General features: G+C 61.2%; 1 protein-coding gene across 1 annotated transcript; it reads left to right on the top strand.

The window, feature by feature from the left end:
• The first annotated feature begins 192 nt into the window (after positions 1-192).
• Positions 193-14,596, top strand: NMT1 (N-myristoyltransferase 1). Its single transcript, XM_030466003.1, has 12 exons — positions 193-535; positions 6,434-6,545; positions 7,677-7,821; positions 8,371-8,489; positions 9,409-9,500; positions 10,040-10,156; positions 10,593-10,763; positions 11,141-11,249; positions 12,351-12,521; positions 12,710-12,877; positions 13,130-13,267; positions 14,372-14,596. The coding sequence occupies exons 1-12, from the start codon at positions 408-410 to the stop codon at positions 14,390-14,392; spliced, it is 1,491 nt and encodes a 496-aa protein (XP_030321863.1). The 5' UTR covers positions 193-407; the 3' UTR covers positions 14,393-14,596.
• Positions 14,597-19,431: the final 4,835 nt, after the last annotated feature.

The raw sequence follows: 19,431 nt of genomic DNA, 5'->3' as shown, positions 1-19,431 counted from the left end.
CGGCCCAGCCCGCCGGGACCGCGGCGGATCCGCTCCCAGCGCCCTCCGCCCCGGCCCTCCTTCCGCCTTCACCCGCCCCGCAGTGTCCCGGCCGCCTATTGGATGGGGGCAACAGGGGCGTTCCCCTCCCAGCCAATCGGCGGTGCCCTCGCTGCGCCGGGCCCGCCCCCGGTGCCGGAAGCGGGTGGGGGCTGCGGGCAGGGCCCGGGGCGGGCGGCGGGAGGAGGGGCGGCGGCTCTGGGCCCCGCAGCGTGTGCGGGGTGAGGGGCCCTCCCGGACCGGAGCCACCGGCAGCCGCTGCCCGGGCCCCGCGCAGACTACGGCTCCCGGCATGCCCCGCGGGCCGCCGCCCAATCGCGCTGCGCTTTGTTGCGGGGGCGCGGCAGGCGCCCGGGCCCCGTTTCAAGATGGCGGACGACGGTGAGACAGCAGTGAGGCGGCCACCGGTGAGGCCTCCGCGGCCGCCGGCGGAGGAGAACGACCACGAGCACTGCAGCGACTGCGAGAACGAGGCGGAGCGCGGCTCCCACCGCGGGTGAGCGCGGCCGCGCCCGGGGCGGCAGCCGGGACAGAGCGGGGCGGCAGCGGCCGGGAAGTGAGCGGCGCCCCGCCCCCCGCGCGCTCTGATTGGTCGGCAGGCAGCACCCCGCACGGCCATTGGCCGAGCCGCCCGTCAGTCTGGCCGAGGGGGCGGGGCGGCTGCTCCCGGTCCCGCCTGTTGCGGGAGCGTGTGCCGGGGCTGAGCGGGAGGCGGGGGGAGGGAGGGATGGAAGGGGGGTCCAGGGCCTTCTTTTTGGGGTGAAATGAGCCCGGTTGGGCGCTGTTCGTATCCGTCCCGCAGCACGGCTCCCCCCGCGTTCCCCCGTCCCGTCCCCGCGGGGCTGCGGTGCTTGGGCGCCTTTTCCCGGAGCCGGTGGCCCCTGGGGGCTGGAAGGAGCCCGGGGCTGCAGCCCGGTCCCGCCGTTACCTCCGCACAGCCCAGGGCTTCCCACACCCGGCCCGGCCCTCCCGGTGCTGCCCGGAGCGTGGCACGGGGAGTGAAAGGGTGCGGGGAGCCGGACCGGACCGGGTCTGGGTCGGTAAGTTCTGAATCCCTGGCCCGGTCCCGGGGTTCCTCGTTGCCGTCACTACGGAGACACAGAACGGCCTCGCCGTGCCCGGGGTTTGCGGGAAAGGCTTCGTCTTCCTTCCCTCTGGCTTGGCATGTGGCAGGGCACGGAGTGTTACAGCTGTCCAGAGGTTTCCAGAGGTTTCCAGAGGTTTCCTGCCGTGTGCCTCACACCTCCGGGTCTCACCAGGCTCCTCTTCCCCCTCCCTGGTGCCCCAGCAGCTGCTTTCCCAGCCCGCAGGCCCAGGGCTTGCAGAGCTCTTCCTGCTCCCTGTGGGCAATTCCACCTGCCCAGGAATCCCAGGGGATAAAAGGTCAGGCAGGAATTACCCCCCAGGCTCTTCCCGTCACAGCCCAGATTCCCCTTGAGGTTTTATTTGCCTCCCGGGTGTGGCACAGTGCCTCAGTTTCATGGGGTTAGCAGTGCTTGGGGAGGTTTTTCTTTTCTTTCCTCTGACATGATCAGGTTTGTGGGAACCAGAGCTGAGCAGAGAGGAGACTGGTGCTTAATTCACTCTGATTTGGTGCTTAATCACTGTGATTTGGTGATTAATCACTGTGATTTGGTGATTAATCACTGTGATTTCCCAGCTGCCCTCTGCCAGGAACAGGTTTGTGCCTGGGCCCTCTTCAGACCCTGCTGTGGGCTCTGCACCTTCTGCAGCCCTGAGGAGTTCCAGTGTTGGTCCTTGTGAGCACTGAGCTGCATCTGGGAAGTGCCCTGCAGCAAATCCCCTGGGAGAGTTCAGATCCTTCAGGAAATAACATTAAAAACGTGGCTGATGGGCACAGCAGAGCCAGGGAGGCTTCAGAGCTCTCTGGGAAGTCTCCTGTCCCCCTCCAAAGCCTGACGGGACCCACCTGAGAGAGAGGGGACCAAGCAGTGGGGAAGGGGGGGTTCTGGCTTGGTTGCCTCAGTTCTGTCGGTGTCCCTGGGGGTGTCGGTGTCCCCTGGGGGTGTCCGTGTCCCCTGGAGGTGTCGGTGTCCCTGGGACCCCAGGTGTGGGGCAGGGGAGGTGCTTTGAGCCCCTGGGGTTGGCAGAGCTGCCCCTGCCCAGGTCGTGCTGGGAGCCACTGGATCTTGGCTCAGAGAGTTAAAACATGAAATTATTCCTTAGTGAGAGCAAAGCTTCCTTTCCTTTTAAGGACAGGAAAGAGGAATTGAGTTTCCTTCACTGGGAAGTGCTGCAGTGCTCTGAGGTGCTTTCCCGAGTTAAAATAATCCCATTCTGGCTCTGCTCACACTCTGGTGTCTGTCCTGTCCCTGGGCTCTGCTGGGAGAGGCAGAGACACAGCAGGGGCTCCCCAGTGCCACCCCGAGTCAGTGGCATTGTCACCAAGGATCTGAGTGTCCCAGCCCTGTGCCACAGCTCTGTGGTTGACAGAACCCCCCGGGGAAAAGGTTTGGGTGGGAGAAGTTGGAGAATGGTCCTGTGGAACCATCTGGGTTGTTGCTGGGTGGGGTGTGGGGAAAGCACAAGGGTCAGGAATCCCTGCCCGCATTCCCTGCCTGCTCTGACACCCCGCGGGGTGTTCCTGGGACATCTCACAGTCTGACACTCGGGTTTCAGGTGTAGGTGTTGAGGGAACACAACAAGCCCTCAGCTCTGTGCCCTCTGCAGAGCCTCCTTCCCCTAACGAGATTACCCCCTAAGTGCTGTCCTGATTAGCCCCAGGCTTGGCACGGGGATTTTCCAGCACTAAATCCAGAGGAGGGATCTGCAGCTTCCCATCTGACCTTTGCCAGGCTGCCCAGAGCCCCAGAACCCCCCAACCCTTGTCATGCCAGCCCAGTTTGGGTTTTGGGGTGGAATCAGCAGCGTTTGGCACCGTTTGGAGCTGGAGGTGTGAGGCAGCTCTGGTTTGGGCAATAAAAAGGCTTTTTGGTCACCACAGCCTCAACACTACAGGGAATAACCTTCTGCCCTGGCTCTGGAGACCCCCCCAGCCCCCCCAGAGCTGCCCATGGGGCCTGGGGAGGGACAGAGGGGAGGTGGCTGCAGCAGAGCTCTGCTTCCTTCCCCCACCCTGCAGAGATAAATCCCTGGGATCCAGGAATAGAGAGGGAGCAGCCAGGGTGCAGGTGACACAGCACTTTGTTACTGGATGCAACTGGTGATTGCTGGGCTTGGGCAGGACCCTCAGGCCCTGCGGGTTCATTGCTGAGCTTCCCGGGGTCCCTTTTTGGGGTGACTCAGGTTAGGGGGGGTAAATCCTGCACAGGGCTTATTGTGCCCCCCTCTCACGTTCAGGGAGGGTCCTGAGAAGGGACAGGGGGTGCATGGCCATGGGGGGTGATGTCTTTCCTGGGAGGAGGGAAAAGTGTTTCCCTACAGCAGGAACTGTCCCACTGCCACTGGGGGTGGGAGATGTTTTGTGGGGGGCAGCCAAGTGCCCATCCCCACCTTGACCTCTCCCTGGGGCTGGGAGGGTGGCACAGGAGGGGAAAAGCTGGGGGGGCAGTGGGGAGGTGGTGGGGCAGGAGTTAACCCTTCATTAAGCCTTCATTAACCCTTCATTAAGCCTTCATTAACCCTTCCTTCTCAGGGGGTGAAGCCCTCACAGCTTCACAGGTCACAGAACCACAGAAGTGTCAGGGGTGGAAGGGACCCCCAGGGATCACCCACTCCCACTCCCCACTAAATCAGGATCCCCCACAGCACATCCCCCAGGGCTGCATCCAGGGGGTTTGGAATCTCTCCAGAGAAGGGGACTCCACAACCTCCCTGGGCACCCTCACTGTACAGGAGTTTTTTCCTCCTATTTAAATGGAACTTCCCATGTCCCAGCTTGTGCCCATTGCCCATCCTGCTGGCACTGGGAGTTACTGGGCAGAGTCTGGCTCCATCCTCCCTGCACCCACCCTTCAGGTACTTGGGGACACTCACAAGGTCTCCCCAAGGTCAGGTGCAGGACTGGGATTTTGGGGGGTCCCAGGACACTGCTGGGACATTTTCATTCCTTTGGGGAGCACCTGAGGGGCTGCAGCTGCAGCAGAGCATAAAGAAGAAGAAATCTGCTTTCCTAAATGGGCTTTTTAATAACAAACACCAATAATCCTTGCTTCCCAAGGTGTAGCTGAAAGGACCATTGGGGTTTTCCATTCATTTCCTCCATTTCCTTTGCTGGAACCAACTCTGCTGGGTGGGTTTCCATCTCCTGGCTGGAACAGGAGCCTTTCCCCATCCATGTTCCTGGGAATGCAGCTCCTCCTCCCACCTCTTCCCACCCTGATTCCTCCCAGGTCACCCTGGCTTTGCTCATCAGTCAGGGAGGATTTTTCCCAGAGCTGTTACCTGGGAGGTGATGGCTCTGATTTATGAAGGGAATTGGTGCCAGCACAGGGGCTGGGAGGACTTTGTGTGTCACCTCTGCCACCTGCAGCATCCCAGAGAGGGGGGGACCCAGGGAAGTGTGGCTGTGTCCTGGGGCAGCTCCTGGCACAACCCCCTGGTGCTGTTGGGTTGAGGGTAAGGAATGGGTTGGGGTGGTTCCTGCTGCTCCGTGGGGATGTTTTGGGGCTCCTGGTGCTTGGGGACCTCCCAGCTGTCACCCTGCTGAAACCCAACTCTGCATTTGTCACCAGACTGAGGGCAGTGTCACTGCTGCTGCACTCATTGCTTTTGCTGCCAGGTCAGAGCTGAGCTCTCCCCCTGCAGGTAAAGCCCCTTCCTGGGCTGGGAGGAGAGGGGACGTGGCCCCCATGGCCCCCGTGGCCCTGATCCTGCAGAGCTCCAGCTCTGGGGCTGCTCCTCTCCCTGCTCAGAGAGGGGGGGTCCTCAGCAGCCCCTTTGCTGTCTCCTGGTGTGTAACCTGGTGGGAATCTTCCCCACAAACACCCAGCACTGTCCCTCTGCCCTTCAGGCTGTGGCTGCAGGAAATGTGTCCCAGCTCCACACCCCGTGTCCCCTGGGGCCACAGCTGCTGTCCCCTCCCCATCACAGGAGGGTTCTGCACCTCCACATCCTCCTAAAGCCATTTCTCCACTTTTTCCTGGTTTCACAACTCAGTGCTCAGCCCACGGATTTTTTTTAAGCCTCATCCCCCTCCTGGCTGTCTCCTTTCCCTGCCTGTGCTGCAGTAGAGTTGGACACTGCCCCAGTGGGTTCCCATCCCAGAACCCCAGACTGGTTTGGGTTGGAAGGGACCTTAAGGCCCCCCCAGTGCCACCCCTGCCATGGGCAGGGACACCTCCCACCAGCCCAGGGGGCTCCAAGCCCCATCCAACCTTCAACACTGCCAGGGATGGGGCAGCCACAGCTTCTGGGGGCAACCTGGGCACCCAGGGGCTCAGCACCCTCACCCCAAAGGATTTCTCCCTCCCTCCCTCCCTGCCCAAGATCTCCTCTCCATCTCCCCTCTCCCAGCTGCAAACCCTTCCCCCTCGCAGGGTCCCATCCCTCCCTGCCCTTGTCCCAAGTCCCTCCCCAGCTTTCCTGGAGCCCCTCCAGGCACTGGAAGGTGCTCTAAGGTCTCCCCATGGGATCCTTCTCTTCTCCAGCCTCAACACCCCCAACTCTCTCCCCCTGGCTCCAGAGCTGCTCCAGCCCAGGACAGGGCTGGGTTTGGGGGTTCAGGGCTTTCCGTGTCCCCGTGTCCCTGTGTCCCTGTGTCCCTGTCCCCCCCCATCCCTCCCCTCATCCCATTCCTGGGGTCTCTGGGGTTGAATCTCCCCCTGAGCCATGAGATGTCACCTTGTGCTGGGGACAGTGGCAGGGCAGGGGCTGAGGTGCTGCAGCCCCAGAGCAGGGACATCCCTGGGGCTGTGCTGGGTCAGTGCCAGACTCACCCATCACTGGGCTCTGTCACTTTGGGGTGACCATCCCCAGGGGCTCTGGGCTGCTTGGACTCAGTTTTCCAGCTCCACCATAACAATATGAAATCTAATAACACCATCATTTCCCAACAGAACTGCCACCTCTGTCCCCACATCACTGCCTGGCAGTGACACTTTGATGTCACCAGGTGCCCTCCATGTGGCTGTACTGCCACATCTCCAGCCCTGGGCCAACCTTTGCTGCTCCCACCTCCATCCTTGGGCTCAGAGAGGAGAAAAAAAACCTGTGCTGGGGGTTGGGCATGGGGGGCTGAGCAGGGTGATGTGACAGCAAAAATGGGACTTATGGGGTGGGACACGTTGGTGCTGTCCCCTTTGGGCTGGGGAGGGAACACCCCAGCTCCACCCCCCATGCACCTTGTGTCCCCCTCCTGGAGCTGGGGATCAGAGCAAGGAGTTTGCATTTCCTTCAGAAAGCTTCAGGAACCTCCTCGGTGCTCTCCAAAAGAACAACCCCGAGGCTCAGTGCTTTTCCTTTGCTTCCCCAGGGGCTTGAGTCCAGCAAATGACAGTGGAGCCAAAAAGAAGAAAAAGAAACCCAAAAGGAAGAAAGAGAAAGGAGGAGATCAGCCTGACCAGGCTCAGGACCAGCCAGGGAAGGTGACTGTCCCCTTGCTGCCATCACTGCCGGCCCTGTCCCCAGCCCTCTGACACAGCTCAGGACAAGGCAGGATTCTCCCACTCCTGGTTTTGGGCACTTGGCTGCTCAGGAACCTGAGGGTTTGGAGTCATTTCCCAGCCTGGCTCCACACGTGGGGATCCCCAGTGCTGCAGGAGGTGTTTGGGGGGCACCCAGGGGTGACACAGCTCCTGGGGTGGACACCCTGAGCCACCACCCTGTGCTGAGGAGGGTTGGGCTGACCCCTCTGAGTCCCCTCCTGGCAGGCAGGGAAGGGCCATGGTCCCCCTGCCACCTCCCTGCTATCCCTGCTGCTTGGGGACATCTCTGATGCTGCTGGCATTGGGAACACCACAGCAGCAGCCAGGGCAGGGCAGGGGCTCCTTGACCCCTCTGGGCTTTTCCTCACCCTGGTGAGCAGCCAGTGCTGAGGGAAGGAGCATGGGACACTTGGGGACAGGCTGGCACCCTCCCAGCCTGCTGGTCCCCTCTGGTCCTGTGGCAGGGGACACCCCTCAGGTCTGTTTTCTCTCTGATGCTCCTCTCCCATCCAAATATTTAGAATATCTTGCCCTCTTGACTGCAGAGCATTAAATTGGGGGTTGGGGTGTTTCAGTGTAAGGTCCCAGCGTTGGGGGCAGAGCTGCTCCCCCTTGCCTGAGGTCTGCACAGGGGGCAGGAGGACAAATCCTTCATCAGCCTCCCCACCCTGTCCTGCTCCACAGCACCCAGGAGCTCCTCTGGGAGATGCACTTTGCAGACAGGGACCCAGCTGAGGTGGAGGAGAATGAGGCAGAGAGAGAAAAAGCCCCCAGAGAGCCCTCCTGGCTCTGGGTGAAGGTTGGCCCAGCAGAGCTGTTTGCTCCTGAGGTGTTTGCAGCACCCTCCTTGGCTGGAGCTGAAAGCATTTCCAGGCAGCTGCTGAAGCTCCAGTGACCCAGCAGTGCTGGAACCCAGTCCTGGGGGTGAGGCAGGAGGCTGGGGAGAGGGTGCACCCCCTGCAACACCCCGAGGCTGGGGCAGCTCCAGCTTCTTTTGTTGAGGAGCTGAAATACAGCCCTGATGGCTCAGTTTGTTCATTCTGTCTCCCCTCCCTCCTCTTCTGCCCCCAGATGAACTCTTTACCTGCTGAGAGGATCCAGGAGATTCAGAAAGCCATCGAGCTCTTCTCTGTAGGTCAGGGCCCTGCCAAAACCATGGAGGAAGCCAGCAAGAGGAGCTACCAGTTCTGGGACACTCAGCCAGTGCCCAAGCTGGGTATGTGCAGCCTCTCACCAACTCCTGCTTCTCAGGAGAAACCTTGTGGTCCCCAGGCTGAGCAAAGAACCTCAGAGAAAGTGGGGTTTGGCCAGCAGATGTCTGGCTGTCCTCTCACTGCTGACCCTTGAGGGCTTCACAGACATCTGTGACACAAGTCATAGGATCACAGGATGGTTTGGGTGGGAAGGGACCTTAAAGACCCCCCATTGCCCCCCCTGCCATGGGCAGGGACACCTCCCACCAGCCCAGGCTGCACGAGGCTTCCTCCAACCCTCAGCACCTCCAGGGAGGGGGCATCATCAGCCTCCCTGAGCAGCCTGCTCCAGGTGGGTTTGGTCACCTCCTCTCAGCTCCCTGGTCAGCTCCTCCTGTTGGTTCTGTGTCCCTGTGTCACACTGACTGGGTGGCACATCCCAAAGGGTGACGTGGTGATCCCAGCACCTGGGCAGGGAGATGGGGGGGACCTTGGTCACTGGACTGAGGGGTCATGGAGACTGAATGCACAGAGCAGAGAGCATCTTCACAACTCCCTGCTCCCCCTTGCAGGAGAAGTGGTGAACACCCACGGCCCAGTAGAGCCAGACAAGGACAACATCCGTCAGGAGCCATACACCCTGCCCCAGGGCTTCACCTGGGATGCTCTGGACCTCGGGGACAGGGCTGTGGTGAGTATTGCAGCTGGGCAGAGACCTCTTGGGAGGGCATCACCTCTGCATGGCTGGCAGGTCCATGCCTGGACTGACAGAGATGGGCTTGGGGATGGGAACATATCCTTCACCACCATCTCCATGGACTTCATTGGATCCATGGTTTGGGTTGGAAGGGACCTTAAAGCCCCCCCAGTGCCACCCCTGCCATGGGCAGGGACACCTCCCACCAGCCCAGGGGGCTCCAAGCCCCATCCAACCTTCAACACTGCCAGGGATGGGGCAGCCACAGCTTCTGGGGGCAACCTGGGCACCCAGGGGCTCAGCACCCTCACCCCAAAGAATTTCTCCCTCCCTCCTTTCCTGCCCAAGATCTCCTCTCCATCTCCCCTCTCCCAGCTGCAAACCCTTCCCCCTCATCCCATCCCTCCAGGCCCTTGTCCCAAGTCCCTCCCCAGCTTTCCTGGAGCCCCTTCAGGCACTGGAAGGTGCTCTAAGGTCTCCCCATGGGATCCTTCTCTCCTCCAGCCTCAACACCCCCAATCTCTCCATGGCTCCCAGCAGCTCTCACATCCCCACCCTGCACTTCCCTCTTCCCCATCCCACGTTGGCCTCGTTCTTCATGGGGATGAACTAGGACTTCTCTACCTGCTCTTTAAGCATAAGGATGCCCAAACCTGGGCATTTTTTCTTAGGAAGACCCTCCAGACCATGACCCACCTCCCTGGGAGATGACCCGAGGGCTGCAGGACTTATCAGTGTGTCCTGATCCTTACCCCGCTCCGGCACCGGTTCCGGAGCCAGGAGGGACGTGGCCACACGTGGCTCCCATTGTTGTGGCCACACCAGAAGTGTTCAGGGGCCATCTGAGGGCAGCTGGGGCCTGTGGTGGCTGAATAAAGAAGGTTCTTGACCTGCTTGGTGTCTCCTGCTGTAGCTGAAGGAGCTGTACACACTTCTGAACGAGAACTACGTGGAGGATGATGACAACATGTTCCGCTTCGATTACTCTCCCGAGTTCCTGCTCTGGTGAGTGGCACCACCTCTGCGTGGGTGCTCCTGGTCCTGCTGACAGTGCTGGAGCCACCTGGGCTTATCCTGTCACTTCTTCCCAACAGCTCCATGCTGTCTGTCACCGTGTCCCACAGACCTGTGTCTCTCCTGGCCCAGTCCACCTCTGGCTGCTTTGGGATGCGGGAGCCTAAAAATGAATATTTTTTCCTTTTTAATGTGATCCCTGGAGTGTTTGTAATGACCCCAGGAGCTGAGGAGCTTCCTGGTGCCCCAGCACAGTGAGAGCAGTGACACTCAGATGTGCTGCAGCAGAGCTGGTGTTTCCCCAGGGTGTTCACAAATAGAGGAAGATGATTTTCCTCCTGGGTCACTCACAAGAATGTCCCTTGGCCGTGGAGAGCAGGAGTGGATCCCAGAGGTCCTGCTTATCACACCACTGTCACCCTCACCCTCCCACCGTGCCAGGCAGCAGGAGGACACAGGGCATCAAGGGGCAGCATGCTGGGGACATGGGGGACCTGTGATGTGACTTGTGAACCATTTCTCTTCTCCAGGGCTCTGCGTCCCCCGGGGTGGCTGCCCCAGTGGCACTGTGGGGTCCGGGTTGTCTCCAGCAAGAAGCTGGTGGGGTTCATCAGTGCCATCCCTGCCACCATCCACATCTATGACACGTGAGTGCTGCTCAGCCACATTCCTCACCCTGTGGCACGGGAGGTGACCTGGGAGCACTGGGGAGGTTTGGCTGTGGGGTCCTCCCTGAGCGGCAGAGCCAGACCTGGGGTGCTCAGCCTGGGAGAGGGGGGGCAGCAAGGTTCTGTGTGAGGACGCCTTGCAGTGAGCAGACACGAAGGCTCTTTTCCTCAACAAATGAGAGCTTTTTCTTAGAGAAATCCTCCAGAGCTGGATGGAGACCATTTATTTATCCCTGGGAAAACCTTCGGCAACAGCTTAAAGAAGAGTTTTCCAAACCCAGCCCTTGCCCCTCAGCCTTCCCCAAGGCTTTGACTCCTCTTTCTCTGGAAAGGCAGGGAGGTGAATTACCCAGGGTGCTGGACTGACCCTCCCAGGCCAGTCAGGACTCACACTCTGCCTTCTTTCTTTCCCAAGAGAGAAGAAGATGGTGGAGATCAACTTCCTCTGTGTCCACAAAAAGCTGCGCTCCAAACGGGTGGCTCCGGTCCTGATCCGTGAGATCACACGGAGGGTGCACCTGGAGGGGATCTTCCAGGCTGTTTACACAGCAGGAGTGGTGCTGCCAAAGCCTGTGGGGACGTGCAGGTGAGTGGCTCTGGTTCTCCGTGCAGGTTTCCATCTGCAGAGCTTCCCCGGCTGGGATCCTCTCCGTGGTCTGTGTGGTGTTCCCTGGGATGGGAGGGATGGATCCCAGGCCAGGTTTCTCCTCCCCACACAGTCCTGCCTAGTCCACACCACAGGACTAACTCTGGTGGCTTTGCTTAAGCTGCTGGTGTGTCACCAGGCAGGACTTCCCTCAGCACAGGCTCTTCAGGACACTCTTGGGTTTCCCTGAGGGAACTCCTGGCCACCCCATGGCCCTGGGCTTGCTTGCCCTCTCCTGGCAGCTCCGGGAACCTTCCTGCCCGTGTGGCCATCCTGCTGCCCAGGGGAAGTCTCCCCCCATGGTTCTGTTTCTGCAGGTACTGGCACCGCTCCCTGAATCCTCGGAAGCTCATTGAGGTGAAGTTTTCCCACCTGAGCAGGAACATGACTATGCAACGTACCATGAAGCTTTACCGCCTGCCCGAGGTGTGTGAGGCAGGAAGGAAAACCCCAGAATCCCAGACTGGTTTGGGCTGGAGAGACCTTAAATATCCCCCAGTGCCACCCCTGCCATGGGCAGGGACACCTCCCACCAGCCCAGGGGGCTCCAAGCCCCATCCAACCTTCAACACTGCCAGGGATGGGGCAGCCACAGCTTCTGGGGGCAACCTGGGCACCCAGGGGCTCAGCACCCTCACCCCAAAGGATTTCTGCCTCAGATCTAAATTTAGTTGAATCACTCCCTGTGGAGCAAGGGGCGAGGCTGGGAACTGGAGACACAAATGTCTCAGCTGAGGGCAGGTCCTGCCTGGAAAGCTGGGATTTGTTCTGTGTAATCAGTGACTCTGCCCAGGCATTGTACTTTATTTATTGTTGATTTATTTTTGCCTGGATACCTGGATTTTGAAGGCAAATTCTTGCAGCTAGAGAAGCCTGTGAACTTTTGTTCCATGGTGAGTCATATCCTGTCCTCCTGGTCGAACAAGAAGGCAGATCTGACAGCCTTCATCTCCCCAAGCACAGCCTGGGAGTGCCCTGGAGTTGGGTTGGTCCCTCCTTCAGTCAAACCCCTCGGTTCTGTCACTGCACTTGTCCTGCTAGGGAACAAAAACAGCATCAAAATTGCCACCACCTTCCCTGACCTTGGTGGCACTTCTGTCAGTCGAGCTTCTTGGTTTGGTTGGCAAGAGCTGCTCTGTGCTCCTGCACAGCACCTGCCCCCAGCCCAGCTGCTGCTTTGTGTCCCCCACCCCATTTTTGTGCAGGACCCCAGATCCTGCTGCTGCTCCTGGGCTCTGCTCAGCCCTCCCAGCCTGGGTTCAGAATCCAGTCCCACTGGGAACAACATCAGGGGGTTCCTTGTGGCTCCTGGGGCAGGAACCTGGAGAGAAGCATAGAGCTTGTGTTTCTGGTGGGCAGGAGCCACTTCCAGAGGGATTTGACCCCGCTCTTGGGGCTTTGGTTCCTGCTGGGTGTCTGAGCTGAGCAGGGCTGGGGGCACTGAGTGGGACTGGGAACGGGCTGGTGGGAGCAGCCCTGTGTCAGAGAGCCCCAAGGTGACAAAAGCCACCGTGTCCCACCCTGCAGACTCCCAAGACCCCCGGCTTGAGGCCAATGGAGCAGAGGGACATCCCTGCTGTGCACAAGCTCTTGACTGAGTACCTGAAGCTCTTCCACCTGATGCCCGTGATGAGCCGGGAGGAGGTGGAGCACTGGTTCCTACCTCAGGAGAACATCATCGACACCTTCGTGGTGGAGGTGAGGGGCAGGAGCAGGCTGGGGGGTGTCCTGGGCTGCTGCTCCTAGGAGAGTGTGTGCCAGGCTGTGGGAGAGAGCAGGGAGGGCACTGCCCTGGGGGGAGAAGCTCTCCCTGGTGGGAGGGTTTGAGGAGCTCACACAGCACCTGGGCTGGTGCAGGGACTGACCCTGTCCCCTGTGCCTTCCAGAGTGCCCCAGGGGAGGTGACAGACTTCCTGAGCTTCTACACCCTGCCCTCCACCATCATGAACCACCCGACTCACAAGAGCCTGAAAGCTGCTTATTCCTTCTACAACGTCCACACCAAGACCCCTCTCATCGACCTCATGAGCGACGCGCTCATCCTCGCCAAGTCGGTGAGGTGGGGGGCAGAGCAGAGATGGGGGGCAGGGATGGGATGGAGGCAGGGATGGGATGGGGGGCAGAGATGGGATCAGGGGCAGGGATGGGATGGGGGCAGGGATGGGAGGCAGGGATGGGATGGGGATAGAGCTGGGATGGGGGGCAGAGCAGGGACGGGGGGCAGAGCTGGGATGAGGGCCAGGCACGTGCCTCAGGATGGGGGGGAGGACCTGGCTGGTGGAGCTGATGGTTTCTTCCCTGTGCAGAAAGGATTCGACGTCTTCAATGCACTGGATCTCATGGAAAACAAAACCTTCCTGGAGAAGCTGAAGTTTGGGATCGGGGATGGGAACCTGCAGTATTATCTCTACAATTGGAAGTGTCCCAGCATGGCACCTGAGAAGGTCAGTGGCTGGGGGGTGTCCCCCAAGGGAGAGGAGATTGTCACCAGTGTCCCCAGGCTCTGGGGACCTGTCCTGTGCAGCTCAGAGCCTGTCCCTGGGGCTGTCCTGGGCTGGAACAGGATCAGGGAGGCAGGGACAGAGGGGACAGGCTGCAGGGTGCCAGGTGGGACACTGGTGGTTGTGACAGTCACCTGGGAGGGTGACCCACAAGGGACCCACTGTCACCCCGGAGGGTGTCAGCCTCTCATGGTGCTGTCAGCCCCTCGGTAGCCCCTGGGCAGGACCTGGTGGCCATGAGGAGCTGAGACAGAGGGTGGCAGAGCTGTCACCTTGTCCCCCCAGCCATCACACGGAGCACCCAGTGGGTGCTGTGCCCCCACCCTGGAGGTGCTCAGCGCCTCGGAGAGGGCAGTGCTGGAGCACCAGGAGCCTCCTGGCTGGGCCCCAGCAGCTCAGGAAGGTCTGAATGGTGGTGATGAGGCTTTGGTCTCCTCCACAGGGGGGGGGACACTTGATCTGCTCCCCCCAGCCTTGCTCCCAGCCTGTCAGGGAGCTCCGGGAGGTTTCAGGGATCCTTTTTCTCTCCAGCCTGGTACCAGGGCTGCTCTTGGGTGTCCTGTCCCAGGACCAGGCTGGTGGGAAGCAGCTTATCCCAAATCTGTTGCTGTTCCTGGCTTAGGAACACCCTCACCTCACCTCACCACCCCTGCAGCTCTTGAACAAAAATGAAAATGTTTCCCCATGAGGACAGTCAGACCTTGGAATGGTCTCCCAGGGGAAGGGGTGGATTCCCCCACTCTGGAAAGTTTGAAGTCTCAGCTCAGTGGGTGCTGGGACATCCCAGACAAACAATAACATGAGAAGGGTTGGAGCAGGTGGTCCCTGGGGTCCCTTCCAACTCTGACATTCTGGGATTCCCTCTCACACCCCAAACATTTCCCTCCCCACATGGGGCTGGGCAGGGTCCAAGCACCCATTTGGCCTCAGCCCCAGAGCTCTCCCTGCTCCCAAACATCCCCAAACCTGTGGGGTATCCCCCAGGGACCACACTGAGCCCTCCCACCCCTCAGCCCACCCCCCTGACCTGTGCCCTGTGCCCCCCAGGTGGGTTTGGTGCTGCAGTGACCCAGCCCTGCCCGGAACCACACCGGGAGAGGAGGAACCACGGCCCGGAGCCACCACCACCCCCAGCCCTCTCCTGTCTTTTGGTTTTCATGGGATCCTCCTGACGAGGTGATCAAGGGAATGTAACTGCTGAACCTGGCTGGGAATGGCGTGTACTGGAGTTAACGGGTGAATAATAAAAGTCTATATTATATATATTTTAAACCTTTCCTCTCCCCCACTGGCACGAATCACATTTTCCTCTGGCTGGAGGCCACTGCTCCCCAGCTTTGCTCCCCGGGGCCAACCCATGCAGAGGCTCTGCTGTGCCTGGGGGTTGGGGGGGTCACCGTGGGGGCTTGGGCTCCATCCCTGCTCCCTGGGCTTCCCCATCCCCACAGAGGGATCGGGAGCTTCCCAAGGGCTGATGGTGCAAACCAGGCCTCATCCTGCTCCTCCCCTCTGCTCCAAACCTCCGAGCTCAGCGGGTGCTGGACCCACAGCAGCAGCAAAGCCCAAAGATCCGGAGGGGACCTGAAGATCCAGGGGGATCCCGAGATCCTGGGGGGGATCCAAAGATCCAGGGGGCACCCAGCCCTTCTCTGACTCTGTGGGGTCTTTCCTCTCCATCACTGGGGGAAGGATCCATCACCACTGCTGCCCCACCGGGGTCTCTGCTTTGCTGCTTTCCTCTGGAAGTGTGGGAGCAGGGATAGAGGTGTGGGAATGTGGATGCACACGTTGGGACATGGATACATACATAGGAGCATGGATACACTTGTGAGAACATGGATACACGTGGAACATGGATATACATGCTGGGACATGGATAGAGGTGTGGGAACATGGGTACACACGCTGGAGCAGGATGCAGGGAGGAGCCCCCACCCTGCCCCCCACCTTGGGCATCTCCACCCCCAGGGTCTCTCCTGTTCAACCCCTCCTGTGACCTCCAAGGTTTCTGTTCCCCCATCCCATTGAGACCCCCCAGGCAGCAGCCTCTCCTCCCCACCCTGAGGGGACCCCAGGGGACCCCTGCCCCCCCAAATCCCTCGAGAGCTCCAGCCCTGCCAACCAAAGGTTTCCCAACTGCACCCCGAAGCCCTGCACCCGCTGTCCCCTCCCTGCTCTGGAGCTGCAGGGCCCTGGGGTGGGACACACACAGCAGGAGCCCAGCACCTCCCCCCCCGTGCCACCAGGGTACCTCTGTGTCCCCTCCTGTGTCCCCTCCTGGGGGGTGGGGGTGTCTGGCAGGACCCTCCGCTCCTCCCTCACATTTTGGGGGCTGCTCTGATGAGTGCCCCCTGCCATGGGTGCAGCACCCATGGGTAGTGCTGTGTCTCAGGGTGACCTCAGCCCTTGTGTCCCCCCCCATCCCACCCCCAGGGGCCCCGGGAGGTGACAGGGACAGCAGGACAGGCTCTGTTCAAAAAAAACCTTTATTCAGCTGACACTGGGTGTGAATCTGTGGCTGTGGGTTGGGAATGCAGCCCCCGGCCATGGGACATGGGGCCATGGGGTCCCCTTGGGGATGCATGGTAGCAGGGCCCTCCTGGGGACCTCATGGTGATGGCACTGTCCCTGCAGCCCATGGTGGGATCAGATGTGGCTGGGGATGGTGACTTTGGGAGTTGCTGTTACCCTCTCTCCCCCCAGGGCTGTGCTGGGCTTTTGGTGGCCTGGCCACCCCATCCTGGTTGTCCCCATCCTGGGGGGTGATGCAGGTTCCTCCACATTTCCCCCATCCATCAGCATCCTGTGGGACATCCTGGGTGCTGGGGGACACCCAGGGGACCCCACAACGAACCCCGGAGACTTATGTCCCCAGGACCACCCAGGGAACCACGACTTGTGTCCCAAAGGCCACCCCAGGGGACCAGGACTCTTGTCCCCAGGGCCACCACGGCTGGCTCCTGCTGTGCTGCCGTGGAGCACTGTCCCCTGGGGTGTGGGGACACCAGGGGAGATGGGGATGGGTCACTGTCCCCTGGGGGGTGGGAATGGGATGGAGATGGGATGGAACAGGATGGGATGGACAGCACAGACAGGAGAGGACAGCCAGGACAAGCCACCATGTCCCTCTGGGTCACCGTGTGGCTGTCCAGGACCGACAGGACCTGTCAGGGCATTGGCAGAGCCTGGATCGCTGACAGCCCAGGGGCTGAACCCAGCAGAGCTGCCCAAATCCCGCCCCAATCCCGCCCCAATCCCGCCCCAATCCCGCCCCAATCCTGCCCAAATCCCGCCCCAATCCCGCCCCAATCCTGCCCAAATCCCGCCCAAATCCCGCCCCAATCCCGCCCCAATCCCGCCCCAATCCTGCCCAAACCCCGCCGGGGGATCACGGGTCGGTGCTGGCAGCGGGGCCGGGCACAGGGACACGGTGGCCTCGGGGGACCCGCGGGCCATGGTGTGGGGGTCCACTCCATGGTGGGGGTCCCTGCCCTGTCCAGCCACCGCCAGTGCCACACCACGACCCTGATGGGCACCCATGGGTCCTGCTCTGGCTGCCGGGGGGTTGGGGGGGTCCTGAGATGCCGTGGGGCCAGGGAGCCCCCAAGCTGATGATGACACCCATCTGTGGGGAAACTGAGGCAGGGTATGGGGTGAGGGTTCCAGGGAGCTGGAGCTGAGCCATGGGGACAATGAACACGCTGAGCAGGAGGGCTCCTGTCACTTGTGAAGTGGCCAAACCCCAACCCTGCTGCCCCCCAACATCTTGGGCAATACTCAGCTATTCTGGGGCTGCCTTTGGGACCCCTCCCAGCCACGGGGACCCTGTCCTGATCTGGGGGACCCCATTAGCTCCGGGGACACTCCCTGCCATGGGGACAATTTCCTGCCTGGGGACTCTATCTTGGGGACACTATGCCATGGGGGTCCCCTTTAACCCTGGGGACACTCCTGGCCATGTGGGTCCATCCTTGCCATGGGGGTCCCCAACCACTTCGGGACCTTCCCAGACACCAGGACCTCCCCCGGCACAGCCCCCCCGGGGTCTCCACCCGGTGCCCCCCTTGTCCCGGGACTCACCCATTTTCCTCAGGGCTCTGCCGGGCCGAGGGACACCGGGGCCGTGCGGGGGGGTGCGGGGCTGCTCGGGAAGAGCCCTCCTGCCGCAGATCATGGTGGGGGCCGGTGTCCCCGGTACTCCTGGTGCTCCCGGTGCCCCCGGTGCACTCCCGGTACTTCCTGTATCCCCGGTACCCCCCTGTTCTCCTGGTGCCCCCGGTTCTCCGGGTTCTCCCAGTACCCCCGGTGCACCCGGTGCCGTCGGTGCCCCCGCTTCTCCCGGTGCTCCCTGTTCTCCCGGTACCCCCGGTGCTCCCCGTCCGGTACAGCCGAACTAGGCGGTGGCGGATGGGGCTGGGGCGGGACTGGAGCTGGGCGGCCCCGCCGGAACCGGGGCCGGGACCGGGGAAGTACCGAGAGGAGCCGCATCTCAGCCCGGGCGGGGTTAACCATTTGTGCTGACCGGGGCCGGGCCGGGAAGGAGCCGGTGTCCCGGTGAGCACCGGGAATGAGCTCCCCCCCCTCCCGGGGGATCCCCTCCCCCTCTCCTGGATGACTGTCCCGGTGTCCCACAGCACAGCCCCATTGCCCCAGGATGTCACCCCAGGATGTCACCCCACGGCATTGCCCCACGGAGACACCCGTGCTGCTGCTGCACAGCCCCAGGTGGGCCAGTGCCCTGTCCCCGCGTGTCACCCTGTGCCCTGGTGCAATGTCCCGGAGCACCAGGGGATGTTTGGGGACACCGCAGCTGAGCATTGTCCCATGCAGTGTCCCCATGCAGTGTCCCCATGCAGTGTCCCCATGCAGTGTTCTGTGCCTGCTGCACTGCAGCACTGTCCCAGTGCTCAGTGTCACTGTCCCAGTGCCCTGTTCTGTTACTCAGTGTTACTGTCCCTTGTACTTGGTCTCCCCACTCCCCACCCCAGTCCCAGTGTCTTGTGTCACTGTCCCAGTGCTCATTGTCACCATCTCTCTCCTTGTGCCAGTCCCGATGCTCACTCCCACTCTCCCTATCCCGGTGCTCTGAGTCCCTGTCCCTGTGCTTCCTGTCGCATTCTCAATTCCTGTTGTCACTGTCCCTATCGCGGTGCTCACTGCCCCTGTTTCTGTCCTTGTCCCGATGCTCATTATCCTTGTCCCGATGGTCCCTGTCCTGATGCCCATTGTCCCTTCCCTGTACTTGTCCCGATGCTCAATATCCCTCTCCCTGTGCTCTGTCCCTGATCCTATCCCGATGCTCTTTGTGGCTGTCCCTGTCCCCATGCTGCCTGTCCCTGTCCTTGTCCCGATGTCATTATCCCTGTCCCGGTTCTCTGCCCTTGTCCCTGTCCTGATGCTCACTCTGCTCTCTCCCCATCCCTGTTTCTGTCCTTGTCCCTGTGCTCCTTGCCCCTGTTCCTATCCCGATGCTCCTTATGGCTGTCCCTGTCCCGATGCTCATTTTCCCTGTCCCTGTGCTCTGTCCCTGCCCCAGTGCTCCTTGTCCCTGTTCCTATCCCGATGCTCCTTATGGCTGTCCCTGTCCCCATGCTCATTATCCCCGTCCCGGTTCTCTGTCCCCGTCCCTGTCCCGATGCTCCCCGTCCCTATCCCTGTCCCTATCCCTGTCCCCGTCCCCATCCCTGTCCCGGCCCCCGTTCCCTGTCCCTGTCCCCATCCCTATCCCTATCCCTATCCCTATCCCTATCCCTATCCCTATCCCTATCCCTATCCCTATCCCTATCCCTATCCCTATCCCTTTCCCTATCCCTATCCCTATCCCTGTCCCTGTCCCTGTCCCCGTCCCCGTCCCCGTCCCCGTCCCTATCCCTATCCTTATCCCTATCCCTATCCCTATCCCTATCCCTATCCCTATCCCTATCCCTATCCCTGTCCCCGTCCCCGTCCCCGTTCCCTGTCCCTGTCCCTGTCCCTGTCCCTGTCCCTGTCCCTCTGCAGTCCCTCCCTCATCCCACCAGAGGGCGCCCCACACCCCTCCCTCCATCCCTCCCTCTCCCAGCAGGGGGCGCTGTCTCCTCGCCTCCTCATTGGCTGCGACGCGCCGG

This window comes from Calypte anna, chromosome 27, assembly GCF_003957555.1.
Source record: "Calypte anna isolate BGI_N300 chromosome 27, bCalAnn1_v1.p, whole genome shotgun sequence".
Taxonomy (NCBI): Eukaryota; Metazoa; Chordata; class Aves; order Apodiformes; family Trochilidae; genus Calypte; species Calypte anna.
The sequence above is the reverse complement of the archived record's forward strand: the minus strand, read 5'-3'. Positions and strand labels throughout refer to the sequence as shown.

Coding starts and splice junctions, on each gene's coding strand:
- NMT1 (XM_030466003.1), top strand. CDS start 408: ATGGCGGACGACGGTGAGACAGCAGTGAGGCGGCCACCGGTGAGGCCT. Junction 12,522..12,709: donor TCGACACCTTCGTGGTGGAG/GTGAGGGGCAGG, acceptor TGTGCCTTCCAG/AGTGCCCCAGGGGAGGTGAC. Junction 13,268..14,371: donor CCAGCATGGCACCTGAGAAG/GTCAGTGGCTGG, acceptor TGTGCCCCCCAG/GTGGGTTTGGTGCTGCAGTG.